This window comes from Gymnoscopelus microlampas (assembly GCF_963454915.1).
Source record: "Gymnoscopelus microlampas genome assembly, chromosome: 12".
NCBI classification, from domain to species: domain Eukaryota; kingdom Metazoa; phylum Chordata; class Actinopteri; order Myctophiformes; family Myctophidae; genus Gymnoscopelus; species Gymnoscopelus microlampas.
The window spans coordinates 10,600,800-10,620,015 of NC_139949.1; the positions used below are offsets into that span (position 1 = coordinate 10,600,800).

General features: G+C 42.5%; 1 protein-coding gene across 1 annotated transcript in view; it reads right to left on the reverse strand.

Annotated features, from left to right (window-relative positions):
* Positions 1–7,860: 7,860 nt before the first annotated feature.
* Positions 7,861–19,216, reverse strand: part of LOC311057838 (uncharacterized protein) — a 38,815-nt gene continuing 27,459 nt past the window's right edge. The window contains exons 2-8 of the mRNA XM_084074945.1: positions 17,150–17,397; positions 16,540–16,651; positions 14,255–14,527; positions 12,788–13,159; positions 11,876–11,984; positions 11,005–11,276; positions 7,861–9,802 (exon numbers count right to left, since the gene is read on the reverse strand). Coding sequence (XP_083931071.1) covers positions 8,517–9,802; positions 11,005–11,276; positions 11,876–11,984; positions 12,788–13,159; positions 14,255–14,527; positions 16,540–16,651; positions 17,150–17,397 — 2,672 coding nt within the window. The 3' untranslated portion in view covers positions 7,861–8,516. The remainder of the gene's footprint in view (positions 9,803–11,004; positions 11,277–11,875; positions 11,985–12,787; positions 13,160–14,254; positions 14,528–16,539; positions 16,652–17,149; positions 17,398–19,216) is intronic.

The window sequence follows — 19,216 nt, forward strand, 5'->3', positions numbered from 1 at the left end:
ACATTTGCTGACCTGGCCTGGAATCGTACCTGGGTCAACCAGAGCCTCTGGCTCCCTAACCACTCAGCTATGGCCGACCCTCAGAGAGAGAGAGAGAGAGAGAGAGAGAGAGAGAGAGAGAGAGAGAGAGAGAGAGAGAGAGAGAGAGAGAGAGAGAGAGAGAGAGAGAGAGAGAGAGAGAGAGAGAGAGAGAGACGGAATAGATTGAAGAGACAGAGAGAGAGACATTGAAACGGAATAGATTGAAGATAGAAACGGAATAGATTGAAGAGACAGAGAGAGAGAGACATGGAAACGGAATAGATCGAAGATAGAAACGGAATAGATTGAAGAGAGAGAGAGAGCCATGGAAACGGAATAGATTGAGTCATGTTTTTTGCAATTCAACTTAAATGAGTCTGCATCAAGTGAGGCTTGAACCGGCAACCTTGCGATCGTGAGGCACTTTTAGGTAGCTGCAACACTACCTATAGTGCTATAGCTTTGTCCAGGCTGATATTGTCTGTTGAGGATCACAAACTCTTGCCTTCTGTCATGACCCAAGCCCCTGTTTCACTAACACAAAGATCACTCGTTCACAAACCATTTACCAATGAAGAAATTGTACATCTCCTCAGAAGCAAAACTAGTGAAAGTAGCCGATCTACAAGCTCACAAACCATTAAAAGTTGTCAGATTGTACATCGGTTATTTTCACAATGAAGTATGTTATACATTGAAAAAACATACTCTCATTGCTATCTGAAAAGTTGTGAGATTGTAGATCAGCTATTTTCACAATGAAGTATGTAAAAAAACACTCAATTAAGTATTTCATGTTATCTTTAACAATTGCAAATGTATTCATTGATAGTCATGTTGTGTCAAATGCAACTTAGATGAAGTCTGCACCAAGTGAGGCTTGAACCTGTGATCTTGAGGTTGTGAGACATACACTTAAGCGGGACGCTATTGGACCAACAGACAAACCTCTGAAAAAAGAGATCACACTGATCATACAGTTTCACGCAAATAGCTGAAAAATCCTGGGTTTAAGTGTTTTTCAAACTGCTCAAGATTGCGGACAATCTAAGGGCGGTGCTTACTTGTCAACGTGATAGATGTGTTCCTCATTAGTCAAGGCACATGTGTAAGCAGGTCTAATGGCTGTCGGCCAAACGAGGCATGACTTTTGCCTGTTTAAAGTTTCAATTTTCAAAAAATTGCTATAGCGCCCCCGTTTGACCAATTGGAGTAAGATTGGTTTCAGTGATATTTGGAATGGCCCTTTACATTTCTGCAAAGTTTCAAAGAATGGTAAGTCTGCATGTATGTGTTAGGGGCAGATGAATAATTGTCATAAAACTGCAATATTCATTGGCTCATTAAAGCTTCATTTTTTCACTTATGGAAAATATTTTGCAAACGTTTTTTGGCATAGGTCCAAAGTTCATGTGTAAAAAGTTTCGTGCAGATTACTCAAAAATCCCAGGAGGAGATAGGTTTTAACTGTTTTTCATATAATTCAAAATGGTGGGAGATCTAAAGGTCAGAGGTCAAAAGTCAGAGTGTGAAAGTTGTTCAGCATGAGGAGACGCATGTGTGCATCGAAGTTTCATGGCTGTAGGTCAAACAGGGCATGAGTTGTACCTGTTCAAAGTTGGCATTTTCAACTGAGTGCTATAGCGCCACCTTTTGACGAAAGATTGTGAGATTTATTTTTTGATCGTTTTTCATGACCATCTACCATATGGCCGAGTTTCATAAAAAGCGACTGCACGGTTCAGCCAGAACTGGCAAAAACGGCAGAAGAAGAAGAAGAAGAAATGGAATAATGCCAATAACAATACGGGTCCATGCTGGAAGCCTGGCCCCGTAACTAGAAAAAGTGCTCCTCGGAGCACAACTCTCCGCCAGCGGACTTGTGTTGGGAATGTTGGGAATGTTCTACTTCTAGGAATGTTCTACTTCTTATGTTCTAATTCTAACAAAAATCACACCCTGTGTGAAGGAAGCGGTGCCTTTGGGGCGGGGCTTAACTCATTTCAGTTCGTCCCTATTGGTGGTCTGAGTCCACTTACCAAATTTGTACTTGGTAGCATGCTGTAAACTGGAATAATGGCTGTTTAAAGCCCAGCCAATGGGCAGACAGAGGGGGCGGGGCTTAAGTAATTACAGTTTGTCCCTATTGGCGGTTTTAGTCCATGTCCAAAATTTGTAGTCCGTAGCATGCTGCGAACTTGAGTTATGGCTGTTTAAAGGCCAGCCAATGGGAAGACAGAGGGGGCGGGGCTTGAGCAATTCATGCTTGGCCCGTATTGGTGGTCTAAGTCCACATACCAAATTTGGACTTGGTGGCATGCTGCAAACTGGAGTTATAGCTGTTTAAAATCCCGTGCTCATCCCGTGCTCATACGGGCGGACGTCCCTGGGGGTCCCTGGACCCCTCTTTGATAACCGGTGGCACGTGTGGCAAATGAGAGGAGAGATGGCATAGGCAATCTCCAAGTCTGTGTGTGTGTGTGTGTGTGTGTGTGTGTGTGTGTGTGCGTGTGTTTGTATGTGTTGCTTCTTTGCCGTGCTTATCCCAGGCTCATACACACAGACACGGAGACAAAGCCACGTATAGAGCGGTTGGCACCGCTACAAAATAGAACATGTTACTGTGTCATGGTAACATGACACAAGTGTCCTATCCGTCCTGTCTATGTAAGTGTCCTATCCGTCCTGTCTATGTAAGTGTCCTATCCGTCCTGTCTGTATAAGTGTCCTATCCGTCCTGTCTGTATAAGTGTCCTATCCGTCCTGTCTGTATAAGTGTCCTATCCGTCCTGTCTGTATACTGTAAGTGTCCTATCCGTCCTGTCTGTGTAAGTGTCATATCCCTCCTGTCTATATAAGTGTCCTATCTGTCCTATCTGTCCAGTTATGTATCCTATCTAATTGTTACAGTATCCACCATTTCTCAGCCATTTTGTGATTATTCCTGTCTTACCTCACTTTGAAAGAGGCTAAAGCCAAATTCCATTCCCCAAAGCTCTGTCACTCGCTCCCTCTCCTCGCTTCCTCCACTCGCGCCTAAGCCCTTCAATGCGGAAGTGGAGAGCCTCCTCGCCTCCTCCACTCGACATCACTCGCCTCCTCCAAGACGCACATGAACAATTGGACCGCGACTACTTCCGGTTCGAAGTCGGAGTGACCGAGTGGGAGTGAGCGAGTGGCCGAGATTTTCGGTATTGGAATCTGGCTTATGACTCTTTCAAAGTGACACATGTATTTATAGGCCGCTATCCATCCTGTCTATGTATCCCTTCTGTCTGTGTAAGTGTTCTATCCGTCCTGTCTGTATAGGTGTCCTATCCGTCCTGTCTGTATAAGTGTCCTATCCGTCCTGTCTGTATAGGTGTCCTATCCGTCCTGTCTGTATAAGTGTCCTATCCGTCCTGTCTGTGTAAGTGTCATATCCCTCCTGTCTATATAAGTGTCCTATCTGTCCTATCTGTCCAATTATGTATCCTATCTAATTGTTACAGTATCCACCATTTCTCAGCCATTTCGTGATGGTTCCTGTCTTACCTCACTTTGAAAGTGGCGCAGACACTTTCAAAGTGACGCCATGTATTTATAGGCCGCTATGCGTCACTAGCCAATCAGATCACAGTATTTCACAGTATTGTCACGTGTCTCCCACTGGGTCACCGTATGGACCGAGTGGGAGTGAGCGAGTGGCCGGATTTTCGGTATTGGAATCTGGCTTATGACTCTTTCAAAGTGACACATGTATTTATAGGCCGCTATCCGTCCTGTCTATGTAAGTGTCCTATCCGTCCTGTCTGTGTAAGTGTCCTCTTCCGTCCTGTCTGTGTAAGTGTCCTATCCCTCCTGTCTGTATAAGTGTCCTATCCGTCCTGTCTATGTAAGTGTCCTATCCGTCCTGTCTGTGTAAGTGTTCTATCCGTCCTGTCTGTATAAGTGTCCTATCCGTCCTGTCTGTATAAGTGTCCTATCCCTCCTCTCTGTATAAGTGTCCTATCCGTTCTGTCTGTGTAAGTGTCATATCCCTCCTGTCTATATAAGTGTCCTATCTGTCCTATCTGTCCAATTATGTATCCTATCTAATTGTTACAGTATCCACCATTTCTCAGCCATTTCGTGATGGTTCCTGTCTTACCTCACTTTGACAGTGGCGCAGACACTGTCAAAGTGACGCCATGTATTTATAGACCGCTATGCGTCACTAGCCAATCAGATCACAGTATTTCACCGTATTGTCACGTGTCACGTGAGGCTTGACCAATCGGTGTGTCATATTTGGAAAGTGAAAACAAACTCTCCTGGCGGAGAGAATAACAACTAGAAAAAGTGCTCCTCGGAGCACAAGTCTCCGCCAGCAGACTTGTGTTGTGTCCTATCCGTCCTGTCTGTATAAGTGTCCTATCCGTCCTGTCTATGTAAGTGTCCTATCCGTCCTGTCTGTGTAAGTGTCCTATCTGTCCTGTCTGTGTAAGTGTCCTATCCAATTGTTACAGTATCCGCCATTTCTCAGCCATTTCGTGATTATTCCTGTCTTACCTCACTTTGAAAGAGGCTAAGACTCTTTCAAAGTGACACATGTATTTATAGGCCGCTATACGTCACTAGCCAATCAGATCACACTATTTCACCGTATTGTCACGTGTTACGTGAGGCTTGACCAATGTTAGCTTGACATGTGGAAAGTGAAAACAATGTCTCCTGGCGGAGACAATGAATGTACAAGTTTTTCATAACTGTAATACCACTCTTCTTTCAGGTTAACACTCCAAGTTACACAATATTATTTTAGTATAAACAAAAGCGCGCACGCGCGCGCACACACACTACGTTATGTGGCCCAAAAGCTCAAATCAAAGTGTGGTACCTTTAGTTAAAGTTCCTGGACGTCCCTCAGTTCTCCAAGGTTTTACCAGCAGGTTAACATGCTGTTTCAGTCCAGTCTCTCTGCCACTCTAGTAGTCTGTTGTTGTTGTTGGTTGGGGGATGCTAGCCACATAGATAATGATATATCTATGATGCTAGCTGTGTGCGGCAGACAGGAAGTGGCTTCTTCTTCTATTACTTATGGTACGTTGCAACCAGACCCATAGCATGCATACCGTCACCTACTGTACCGGAGTATGTAGTATATTTGCCTGAATTAGCCTGCTTCACATCATTGCGCAAATAAATGAATGATTTTTAATACATACAGATAATTAATTATATACTTGATAATACTAGTAATAATAATAAATTGGGTCGTATGCCTCCCACTCGTCAGGCTGTCAGACATTTAGAAACTATAACGTAGTCTATCTAACTTAATTAACGTAATATAACTAACAATAAAGTAACACAGACACGGACTCATCTGAAAGGTTCAATTCATCACTGTGCAATGGTTGACGAGTTGTAATGAACCCGAGCCTGCCCAAAATGTCACCCATGATGACCATTTGCCACTTCTTTCCACCTAATGTGACAATAAAGTTGATTCTGATAACATAGGATAACCTGCGTGTTAAAAACTATATCACAACAAAACTGTTGGATTCCATGGTCATACTGACCTTATTTTTAACTCTATGATACTGACTGACCCATACTGTACAAATTCTGCAGCCAAAGCACAATGCTGTTTAATTCTGCTGTTATCTGCCCACTTACATCGTCTTGTAGAAAGCAACCAGTCCCAGTGCATGCACGCACGCGCAGTCACGCAGCCCCCCCACCCCCATAAAAAACAAAACTAGGTCTAGACTCATATTTTAAATAATGTATATATCAGATGAATAATGGAAACATCACATTTGTTCATTGTCAACGTTAAACAAAAGGGTGGTAAAAGCAATCACATAAATTCCATTTGAGTCTCTGGCCCTTGGTTTATTAGCTCATTGCATTTGTATAAGGATGTGCCAGGACCTGGCAGACAGCACAGTATGTGAGTGCAGGGAGCTTGAGCAGACTGTCGACCACATAATCACCACCTGTCCCTGGTATAGACCAGTGGTTCTCAACCTGTGGCACATGAGTTTGGAGGGGTCCCCAGTTGACAGCAAAGTGACAATTTAAGGACTTTTAAGAACTTTGTAATTTAAAAATAAAGGGGGGGAAAATAACATACATTAAATGAAAAAAAACAAAACATTACTGCATCAAAAGTAATTTAAAAAAACAAAACTATAAAAACTGGTCAAATATTGGCTCAATATTAAGGTATTGTGAGCTTGTGGAACCGAGTGAAACTAAATGTTATGCCTGAACTACTACAATTCAAGTGCTTATCAGGGTGGGGGGTAACAGTTCAAATAATATCATTTTGGGGGGTCCCCAGTTCAAATATGATTATTTTGGGGGGTCCCCAGTTCAAATATGATTATTTTGGGGGGTCCCCAGTTCACATATGATTATTTTGGGGGGTCGTGGCCTGAAAAGGTTGAGAACCACAACCATGGAGGTCGGCTTCGATGATGTGGGACCTGAGACGAGGGCGTGGCTGAATGACACTGAGCTGGACATCAGTGTCTGATGATGATACACAAAATAACTTCAAAAAAGTTGTCATCCAGCATGCAGTCTCCTGCAGGTCAAACACAAAGGCTGGGCTGGGTCACCCCGAACTTACTATACAAGAACATATTATCTCCCTGAGGATATGTTCTGGGATTATTACAAGGAGTCCCTAGTTATGTAATAGGGGCCAGGAAATCAAGCCTGTTAAAGTACATAATTCAAAATGAATGAGGAAAATCCAGTGCTCAAATTGTGTGTGTGAGAGAGAGAGAGAGAGAGATAGAGATAGAGATAGAGATATATAGCACGACAGAGAATCCCCCAAAATATGTATAAACTAAGAAAGTGAAATGTAATGTTAGGGGACCTTTAAAGAGGGTAAGTGATTTTCTTTGGTTAAAACAAGTGTTAAAGAGCTCTATGTTCTGATAGTACTCACTGCTATAGTGTTTATTCAGGAGTCTCCATGTCTCTCCATCTCTTTATTAAACAGATAAATGCATTTTCAGGTCGGGATACCAATTGTATCCAATCAGGACAGAGAATTCAGACAGGATACAGATTAAACAAGTTAATTTGGAAGTGATGGCACAATGAAATGAGCAGACAAAATTGTAACTGGAACACTGTAAAAATGAAGCTGGTAAATAGGTACTCTCTCCTGATTGGCTGAAACGTTGTGACCTACCTGAAAATGTATTTTGTTTATTAAAAAGCTGGAAAGACCCCTGTGACTGAACATTCTATAGAAATGTTTACTATCAGAATGTAGTGCTTTAATCTTTTAACAAAACTTTGTTTGAACCAAAACATATCGCTTAGCCTTCCCTACCTTTAAAGAGAAGATGGTAGAGTTTAGATGGTTGAGATTAAAAGTATGTGCATAAGGCGCTCGGGTGGCGCAGTGGTAAAGACCCTGCCCACCACCACGGAGGTTGTGGTTTCGAATCCACCGTGGTGCACCCGGCTTTGTTGGGCGTCTATGCGAACACAATTCCCCCATGTTCAGGGCGGGGAGGGTGCTATTGGTCATTGCATGTACTCCAACAGGCTGGGGCGGCACCAGTCAGCAGGGAGTGTTGGGCAGGAGGAGTAAGACGAAGGTTCCTACGTCCTCCTGGTGGGGGCTCCTCACTGGCAGGTGAGTCAGTAGGATATAACAGCACATGCAGAATTTTGTGTGGGGACTGGAAGAGTTAATTGGCATAACTAACTACATTGGGAGAAATAGGGGGTAAAACATTGGCTACTCTAAATGTAAAACAAAAAGTGTGTACATAAACATTTTGATAAACTTAAACTTGTAACTTCCTTCATTTGGAATAAGAAAATGCCACGGTTATGAAAGGTCTTTGAACAGACAATTTCAGTTATCTGCACCAACAGTACGCAGTAAGACCATACATTTCCTTCATGCTATCTCTGTTAACGATGGATATGGTCTTGCAATATGGCCTTAATAACAAGGCCAGAATAACAGATACATCTCAATCTGTCTCGTTGTAATGTAATCCTCACCTATTGTGAAAATGTAAACTAAGTGGGAAGAGGATTTGAACCATGTATTTTCAGATGGAGAAATCCCGCATTGTGAGAGAGAGTTCAGTTATCATCTATATGTGCATGACATGAACTGATCCAATTCAAACTATTATACCAAATCAATCAATTTATCAATCTTGGGTGGGGGGTTTAACTAATTCTAAAATATTCAGGAAGAAGACAAAGCAGAGGATTTACATGGGTAGGCAGCTCCAATGAGATTTTATCTCATATTCTTCTCCACTATGTGGACACACTGGTGTACAGTATCTTCAGGTCACTCTGTCACTTTGTTTAGTGTGGAAAGGTTTTTCTTCAGAGCATGAACACGCTGGTGTGACTTCAGACCACCTGACTGAATGAAACTCGTCACAATGTTTACAATGGAAAGCTTTTCTCCAGTGTGGACACGTTCATGTTTCTTCAGAGCACCTGAAGCACTAAAACTCTTATCAAAGTGTTTACAGTGGAAAGGTTTTTCCTTCAGAGCATGAACACGCTGGTGACTTCAGACCACCTGACTGAATGAAACTCTTGACACAATGTTTACAAGGGAAAGGTTTCTCTCCTGTGTGTTTATGTTTCTTCAGAGCATCTGGATCACTAAAACTCTTATCACAGTGTTTACAATGGAATGATTTTTCTCCAGTGTGGACAAGTTCATGTTTCTTCAGATAACTTGAATAGCTAAAACTCTTGTCACAGTGTTTACAGTGGAATGGTTTCTCTCCAGTGTGGACACGTTCATGTTCCATCAGAGAACTTGAATAGATAAAACTCTTATCACAGTGTTTACAGTGGAATGTTTTTTCAGAGTGGATGTGGAGGTGTGCCTTCAGAGAACTTGACTGACTGAAACTCTTATCACAGTGTTTACAGTGGTAAGGTTTCTCTCCTGTGTGGAAACGGTGGTGTTTCTTCAGGTCACTTGGGCAACTGAAACGCTTGTCACAAAGTTTACAAGGGAAAGGTCTTTCTCCGGTATGGATGCGGAGGTGTATCTTCAGAGCACTTGACTGACTGAAACTCTTATCACAGTGTTTACAGTGGAAAGGTTTCTCTCCTGTGTGGAAACGGTGGTGTTTCTTCAGGTGACTTGAGCAACTGAAACTCTTGTCACAAAGTTTACAAGGGAAAGGTTTCTCTCCTGTGTGGAAACGGTGGTGTGTCTTCAGATAACTTGACTGACTGAAAGTCTTATCACAGTATTTACAGTGGAAAGGTTTTTCTCCAGTGTGGACACGTTCATGTATCGTCAGAGAACCTGAATCCCTAAAACTCTTATCACAATGTTTACAGGGGAATGGTTTTTCTCCCGTGTGGATTAGCTGGTGTGCGTTCAGGTCACCTGCTCGACTGAAACTCTCGTCACAGTGTTTACAGTGGAAAGATTTGTGTCCAGTGTGGAGACGCATGTGTTTCTCCAGGTGAATGAGACGCATGCCACACTGATCACAGAGGGCTTTCTTTCCTGTGTGATTCAGGGAGTCTGTGTAAGTCTTTACTTCTGGTGTATGACTGTAAGATTCCAGCCCATCTGTGTCTCCTTGTTTCTGGCTGTTTATAGAGTAGGTGATATGCTGAAAGGATGCTGAGGTGATCTGTCCATTCCTCAGCATTTGGCTGTAGAGGTCAATGTGGTTCCTCTTTATGTGTTCATGGAGGAAGACCTGAGATGTGAAGGTGTATGGACACTCAGAGTAAGAACAAGAGAAGGTCTGACTCTGGGAAGGCTGGGACCTCACTCCTGAGAGAGAGAGAGAGAGAGAGAGAGAGAGAGAGAGAGAGAGAGAGAGAGAGAGAGAGAGAGAGAGAGAGAGAGAGAGAGAGAGAGAGAGAGAGAGAGAGAGAGAGAGAGAGAGAGAGAGAGAGAGAGAGAGAGAGAGAGAGAGAGAGAGAGAGAGAGAGAGAGAGAGAGAGAGAGAGAGAGAGAGAGAGAGAGATTATAATTACATGTTCAAAATCAGATCAGACCATTTGAAGGGAGGCATTTAATCCTGGCTTCTCTATTCGTTAAAGATAGGATCACACTGCAGGATTATCGGGGTGATGGATTAGATTATCCTATCTTGTGAGCGGTTCAAAGATCCAATCTTTAACTTGCCAATTTGCTCACAGACGGTCGGCCCGATGTTTTATGTTTACCTGTATGATTACATCACTACTGTCCAAGTGGGACAACAGGAGTGGAGTGTGTGCATGTTTCAGATAATAATGTAATTATATAAGATTATCCCCTACAGCTGGGCTAAACGAACAGCTGATGTGTGCACACAAGATGCATTATTTCCCTCAAACATGCAAATTATAAAGGCAGCCTTCATATACTGAGCGAACAGCTGCGAATGAGGATGTATTGTTTCTAGCCTTCTGAGGGCTGCTGCCTTTCAGGACAAAGAGCTCCAAACCATGTTGCTGAACTGAATTTATTGTTTGAATTTGTTCTAGTGTTTTTATTGTATTTATTGTTTTTGTTTTTCTGGCTTTTGTGTGCTATTTAACCCTTTTCATTTACAGAACAGTGTGGCTTGAGCAACACTTTAACAGTGACTCTGAGCAAAATATGGCCAATGCCACTCTGTACGATCTTAGTTCAATCTGGATGTTTAGCGCTCTGCTGAGAGGGAAATACTGCATGACCAGGCATGATATTTAGCTTATGATATTTGCCTCGCAACAGTCTATTATTTAGTAGAAATATTACATTTAATTATAGATTGTATTATATTTTTTGTTTGGATAATATATATCAAACAAAGCTCCATAACTCAACTTTGTGATGAAGCAACAATCGTAATTTGTTTTATATTTTATCAGACACGCCCCCTCCCTATAATGAACCCATTGTAACTTCAAACACCATTTTGACTATGTTAGAATCATTGAAAACGCACATTCCTGGTTCCCGTGACTAACATTGGCCTTCTAATGTGTGAGGGGCCGTGTTACCGTTGGTGTTGGCTTGTGACGTCTGTGTCGTTGAAGTGACATCTCTGTCAGAGTCGTTGCCTCCGTCGTCTTTTGGTTCCCGCCACGTGTCAGAATGATTAACATTCTCCTCCTCATCACTGCTGCATTGCTGCAGGGGTGCTGGTGGATGGAAAGCCTGGTGAACCACGTTCAGAGGGAGTTTGTGAAGGACCACCGCTGTTGGATTCATATTAGCCAGAAGAGAAGTGGAAGGTTCATCTCTTTGTGGGTGTTGTGACTTGGCAGCAGGACTGTTAGATGTCACAGGAGACAAAGATATGTCTTTATGGGAGGGATTATGATGGTTCACTGCAGGGTCATCATCATCAAAGCTAAAGAAATGGAACAGTTACCTTTAAAATAACTTTTAACATGGTAAAGGGTGCATTTATACAGTGCTTTTATCCAAACCGCATTACATAGGATTGTGCATTACATTCATCCATTCACACACTCACACGCCGATGGCGGAGAAATCCATGTAAGGCACCAACCTGCTCATTGGGAGCAATTAGGGGTTCAGCGTCTTGCTGAAGGACACTTGGACACTAACTCTGGGGGAGCCCGGGATCGAACTAAGAACCTCATGGTTCCCATCCGGCCACTCTACCCCTGAGCCACTGCCGCCCATACACTGTAGAGACTTAAAACCTATATAATTTAGTGAGTTGACTAGGGTCTCCCAGGGCTCTATCCTAGGTCCTCCAATCTAATGCAATGATTCCCAACCTTTTATCCTTAGAGCCCCCCTTCTTACATCTGACAAAAGAAGAGAACCCACGCCGTCACTCAGTCCTAATATCTACCCTACTGCAGGCTTTGGAGAAACTACAGAGGAGGTAGAACTTACCTGAGGTGCGCTGGAGGTTCTGTGCTGATGGAAACTGCTTTGTATTTCTCATCATTGCCCTCAAAGATCTCGTCACATTCTGATGCCTTCAGCAGAATAACTCTAGGGGCTTTAGATTGGTAATAGGAAAGAAAACTGCAGATTAATGTTTGATGTCCATTTTTGTGTCCATGCTCACGACAATATGAGTTCAGCTTTGTTGTTATGGTGACCATGAATCTTTCTATGTCCTGGTGTGTTTACATGAGCAACAGCAACAGGCTACAAGTAATTTTCAATGGAAGCCAGCGGCCAGCTGCTGAACACTGACACTTGTCACTGCACAACAAAATAAAGTTGAGCCGGCTGCAACATTTTCCAGTGCTCCAATGAATCATAGGTTTTAGTTTCGACATGTTCTTCTCTCTCCACACAATTCCTGTGCTCTGCTGAGAATGGAAGATCAGCCCTTAACCTGTTCACTGTGATATTTAACCATGCCACTCTGTACGATCTTATTCAAATCTGAAATCAATAAGTTCAATGTCCCACCAAGGATCAACGCTCTGCTGAGAGGGAAATACTGCACGACCAGGCATGATATTGAGCTTATGACATTTGCCTCGCAACGGACTATTATTTAGTAGAAATATGATAACTAATTATAGATTATATTATAGTTTTTGTTTGGATAATATCTAATCAAACAAAGCTCCATAACTCACTTTGTGATGAAGCACCAATCTTCAATTTTTTAAATATTTTATCAGACAGGCCCCCTCCCTATATGAACCCATTGTAACTTCAAACACTATTATAACTATGTTAGATTCATTGAAAACGCACATCCCTGGTTCTGGTGACTAATATTGGCCTTCTAATGTGTGAGGGGCCTTGTTTTCTTTTCAATTACCACGGTCCTCGGTTAGTTACCGTTGGTGTTGGCTTTTGACGTCTGTGTCGTTGAAGTGACATCTTTGTTGAGTTTTCTGCCTTTCTTCTGCTTCTTTTCCTTATTGTTTGACGGAGACTTTGAGTACGACCAATCAGAGTCAGAGTCGTTGCCTCCGTCGTCTTTTGATTCCCACCACGTGTCAGAATGATTAACATTCTCCTCCTCATCACTGCTGCATTGCTGCAGGGGTGGATGGAGAGCCTGGTGAACCATGTTCAGAGAGAGTTTGTGAAGGACCACCGCTGTTGGATTCATATTAGCCAGAAGAGAAGTGGAAGGTTCATCTCTTTCTGGGTGTTGTGACTTGGCAGCAGGACTGTTAGATGTCACAGGAGATAAAGATATATCACCTGAGGACAAAAGTATGAAAATATAAGAAATCATGATGTTAGGTTTAATAATTACATGACATCACTTGGATTATGTTGCAAAAATCAGTTACGCCTGTTTACACTTGATTTCGTTATTGACATTTTTTTGTAAACCCTATTAATCATGTGTTCATCTTGTCTTTTTCTGTACATTTGTGTCATAGTTTTTAGTTGTCATGAGTTGCTCCATAACTTTTTTCAAACCGTTCTTTTTTTTCTTGTCGTTTTCTAAATAAATGTTTTGCTACAAAATGCACAACTAAAGGCTTTCTTTCCTGTATCTTCAAAATAAATGTTTTGCTAACTACCTGATTAAGGTTGTTTTCATTAGAGCTTTTGATGCAAACTTTAAAACTAAACTAAAACTTTTGGAAACTTTATTTTGGTCAATCATTTCTCCCCTTCAATAATATCAATTGGTATTGTATTTTATATCGTTGAAACCCCTGATTAGTCACTTTTAGAACAAGGTACAACTTGTAAGGATCGTGCATTCGTGGAATGATCAACACAGCAATATTCTTCTGTTAAAATGTAATCTAGTTTTGAGCTTAAAGTGCTGGCAGGTGCGCGACTGGAACCTATGCTTTGTTGAATTTGTGTATGCTCCAAGCATCAATCTGCCCCCATGGAAAGACGCCATGTTTTCCCCTTCAGGATAAGGCCTGTGCAGTAGGGCAACTGGAAGCTGGTGTTCCAGTACACTGAGTGGCAGCTACACTGGCCTAATCCTGAGGGGTCAAACGTGGCATCTTTCCATGAGGGCAGTGTTGATGCTTGGAGCATACACAAACTCAACAAAGTTGCAGGACCATGCTATGTTTTGCAGTTTGCTACCCACACAGTTAGCTGTGTACTGAAGGGGAGAAATACTCAACCAAAATAAAGTTTATTTTTTAGTTTATTTTCCCATGCATGCATTAACAGAACATTCACAATTGAATGTTTAGTTTAGCCACATTCTGTACAACTACATGTATTTCATGTCCTGGGACAGCTTGTTGCTCAAGGACAATATGTGTCCTTCGAAATGTAGTAACTTGTGTGATTTCAGTGTGTTTAAAGCTGACTGACCTCCACTGGTCTCCTCCCACCCATCACTGTCTTCAGTGACAGATTCAAGCTCAACTTCAATTTCAACTTCAGAAGAGATGTCTTCATCGTTATCGTCACTATCATCAACATCTTCTGGTAATGTCATCATTGAACCTATAGGCTCCTCTGGTCTGTGAAGTAATTCCTCCTGTTCCTCTTTAATGTGTGGAGGCTCTGGTTCACCCTGGAGCAGACTGGGGTTCCTCTCCTGTTCAGGAGAAACCTCTTTACACACAACCACGTGCAGGTCGTCTAGAAGCAGAAGAATAACATGATAGTGAACACTGGATTCCTTAAAAGTAAATCTATTATTTCCATCCTCCATGTTGCATGTACAAAATTAGGTATCACTTGCTTAGATTCACCGGCTTCGAATGCTATCAATGCATTGAATGGGAGATTATCACGTTTTATCAGACGTTTGAATGGGCGAGTAGGCGACGAGTAGGCGCGATTTAAACCTACCCGCGATTTGTCAGACCATTCATGGGGCGTAATCAGGAGCTACTGACCTACGCGGAGGCGGAGCAGTCCCCACAACATTATTTACGATTCTGTGCCTATCGGTACATAACTCGAACGGCGCTGAGTAGGCACAGGCGAATGTCACACCGTTCAGGACGGCAACTCGGTCGCCTTAGCTCCCTCGGTGGTCCTTCACGGGGTGACAGTTCACCTGTGACTGCGCGCCTCCGTCATGGTTCGAAACCAAAACCAAAACCGAAACTGAACTATTTAAGTCATCTCCGTTGGTAGGTCAGTATGTCTTGATAACACTCAATGAATGGTCTGATAAATCGCGGGTAGGTCAGTATGTCGCCTATTTCGCCCATTCAATGGTCTAATAAGAGGTGATAATGTCCCATTCAATGCATTGATAGCATCCGAATCAGGTGTTAGATTAACCAAAAGGTTTAGCAAGAAACCATGTCAGCTCAAAATGCATATTCAGAAAAGGACTTTTAATCCATATACTGTGTTACTTTAGCCAAAATATGAATAATTGTGCTACATCAAATATTGGGAGTTTCTAAAGCCTGACTGTCAAGCTATTTAGTATATGTGCAGTTTCCCCGCTTGAAAGGGATGGTACAGTCAAAAGGAGGTTTTAACTGGGTTTCACTCATACAATGACCACAACTTTTCTTCTTTTTAGTTCTTTACTTTAGTTTTTTTGTAGTTGGGTAGTACTAACATAAGTAGGTAGTAATGTGAAAAACCTTCAATGAAAATAAAAAATAACTACTGTAAATAGCACAAATATACATGGTAAGCCACTGAGCTGGTTATATATACGTTGTAAACACTTGCAAATATTACAGGTGCCGTGAATTTGTCAGGCAATAATTAGGGAATGATTTCAGACAGCTGTCACTCTGTCAATCAGCCTAAACATGAACCCTTTGATCTTTGAACCCAATTCCTGTTCTCTACTGAGAATGGAAGAACAGCCCTTAAAGGGGAATACCACTCATTTTCAACATTGAACCATGTCATAATATACCTTAAAGCTGTTGTGTGGAAATAAGAGAAAAAGTCCCCCCCCCCCCTTCTATGTTGCCTAGAACTGGAGAATCAATTGTTGGGGTCATGTGATCAGTGACATACGGTCGGTGTACTCTTTGGCCCGCTGCCTCATTCACTAGAATGGGGAATCTCACTTCCAGCTGAAACAGTGTGACTTGTAGTAGCTTATAATGGCATTGTGGTTATATATCACATTTCACAAGACATTGTACTTGTAGGTAATATAAATCAATTGGCTGAAAATGCTTTAACAAGTCTTAACTTTATATTCAAGTCGCAGCTGGAAGTGAGGGGGGGGGGACTTTTTTCTTATTTCCACACAACAGTTCTAACAGTTATGACATGGTTCAATTCCCTTTAACCTGTTCACTGTGCCATTTAACCCTTTTCATTTACAGAACAGTGTGGCTTGAGCACAATTCAACAGTGACTCTGAGCAAAATATGTGCTTTTCTTCCTAACACAGGGTGGTGTGCTTGAGACAGTTGGTAATGCCACTCTGTACGATTTTAGTTAAAGCTGAAATCAATAAGTTCAATGTCCTACCAAGGATTCAAACCCGGATGTTTAGCACTCTGCTGAGAGGGAAATACTGCTCGACCAGGCGTGATATTGAGCTTATGACATTTGCTTCGCAACAATCTATTATTTAGTAGAAATATTATATCTAATTATAGATTGTATTATATTTTTTGTTTGGATTATTATATCTAATCAAACAAAGCTCCATTACTCACTTTGTGATGAAGCAACAATCTTCTTCCTCTCCTGAACTGAGGCCAGCCTCCTCCATAAGAGCGGGCAGTCTTGGTATAGAGACCCTCTGATCATATGCAGGTAGTTTCCCACCTAGAGACAGAGTCAGTCAACCTTATATGTCTTTGCTGCATTGCTGCAAGTTTACGGTACACTTGATCATCACAATGCAGGATGAATTATTTCATTAATTATTTAAGTTTATAAAGCGCTCAGCTGTTGATTTTTTTTAAGTGTTTCACGATAAGAAACTATAGTAAACAAATATGTTAATAAAATAAAAAGCTTGCTGGTAAAAAGTAAGAGTATGAAAATACAAAATATTTACAAGCCAAGTAGACGTGTTGTGAGCTTGTAGATCGGCTATTTTTGCTATTTTTCCACAACAGTATAAAATAGGGCGAGTTAATCAGATTTAGTCGATTATGGAAAATAATCACTAAGATCATCGATAGTTTCATCCCTTTATCATTACTATTCACTGTTTAGTTCCCCGTTATCTTCATTGTTGCGCCTTAGCACACACAAGTCACATTCATCTCCATCTGTCTGTGACTGAGCATCCTGCATCTGGGCAACAGGCTCACAAACCTCAGTTCCACCTGCAGCTTCTGCACCTGCCTCTTCTTCTCCATCTTCATCTAGTGGCATGGGTGCTGCCCCCGGCTCATCCACTGCTGCCTCCTCCACTGCTGGAGGTGTGACGATTCTCTTCTGGTGTTTTCTCTTTGATTGTCTGGCAAAACGGTCAGTCCTGGAAGGCTTGATTTCACTATGGCCCAGGTGTAAGGACGGTGCCCAGTCTGGATCGGATTGCTTCATTTCATATGCTGGTTGACCTGGGAACACACAACAGAAATAGTTCTGTTAGACATTGTCAAGCTGGCTAATAAAGTTTCTTGGGTTCTGGTTCCACCATAGCCTCTGGTTCCAGCTCCGTCAGTACTGATTATTTATATATTATTCATTCATAAATCATTGAGTAGGTGAACGGGACCCGAGTTGTCTCTCATAAACCAGCTTGATGTGCAAACAACAACATAACACTGGTGAGCATAGTTATCTGTGTAACATTAGAGTCAAATGTGTTTTGATTGTAACTTACCCGTTTGAAAATGCCGTGAACACACATACTTCTGTGTGAGATCTTTTTTGAAGGTTATGGTATTTCATCTTACAGCTGACACCCAAGCCATACGACGTTTCTTTGATATCTCTGACATCTGAACTCCAAAGGACTGCTTCCAGGTTGGAAAAAAGTGGCGGAGTAACATGTGCACACTGTGATTGTGTGGCTGGCATAGGCGAGACATGCACCCACGTAGGGGCTCTGCAGTACAAGATAGCGGCAACAGTACATGTCCGGGAGAGGAAGACGGTCACAGATGTGTCTGCGCTTTGGCCAGTCCCATCAAACATCAAAACGGTCAATGCAGCGGAGGGACGTGACATGATCTTTACCTCTCCTGCTGCCCGGAAGAAAGCACTGGACTGTGATACCATTGCAGGGTCTGGTATACGGACACCTACCAACATGCCCACTTTTCCTCCGGATGCCACGCTTAAAGACTGGGAATTTTCGTTCCCTATGATATATGCTCATAAGGATATTACTTTATTCGGTGTGCCTGCATACACACAGTCATACAGAGATCCGATTCGACCATGCAGTCTACCACCGGCCCTTGGAGGTCTGTGTGACTACAAACTTGACGGATGTGAACTGCCTGTCCTCCGCCAGTACTGTGAGGGATTAAAAGACAGCGCTGATGTGACTGAGGAAGAGGCAGTCGGTATCGAGATGCGCACCAGGAAGCAGCATATATCTGGTACCTGGTATAAAGCACGGCAAGGGAGAATAACTGCCTCAATTATGCACAGTGTTTTTGCTACCCACATTGAGAGTCCCGCTGCAACCACAGTGAAGAAGGTGTGCAACCCACGTAAGATGAAACCAACAAAAGACATGGATTTTGGGATAAAGAATGAGATGGTGGCACGGAATGCTTATCAAGCCTTGAAAGCAGAAGATCACACTGACCTAAAAGTTAAACAGTGTGGGTTCTTCATCAATCCCCAATTTTCGCAAGTGGGCGCTTCCCCTGATGGACTCATCACTTGTTCGTGCTGTGATGAGAAAGGCTGCTTGGAGGTGAAGTGCTCTGCCAAGCACAATCATCGCACCATCAGGCAGGTGTGTGATGTAGACCGTGAGTTCTACCTCCATGTTGTCAATGGGACGTTTGAGTTGAAAAAGACACACACTACACACAGGTGCAGACACAGATATTTGTGACCAACTCTGCATTTTGTGACTTTGTAGCATGGACACAGCAAGACTTTGAAGTAGTACATGTCATGCCTGATGTGGACTTCTGGATGCCACGCCTGCGGAAGGCACAGGATTTTTTCCTGAAGGCTGTCCTCCCTGAGCTAGTTACACATTACTACACCGAGCCGCCTGCCATGGTCCCTAGTGTGTCAGGAATAGAAAACATCCCACCCTCGAAAGACCCCGGACCAGAAAGAAAGAAGCAGAGGAAAGGGAAGAAGACGCAAGTATATTGTCTGCCAACAGTCTGAACATGGACTGATGATTCAATGTGACAACAAGAAGTGTGTGAAAAAGTGGTTCCACATTGTTCGTCGGACTGAACG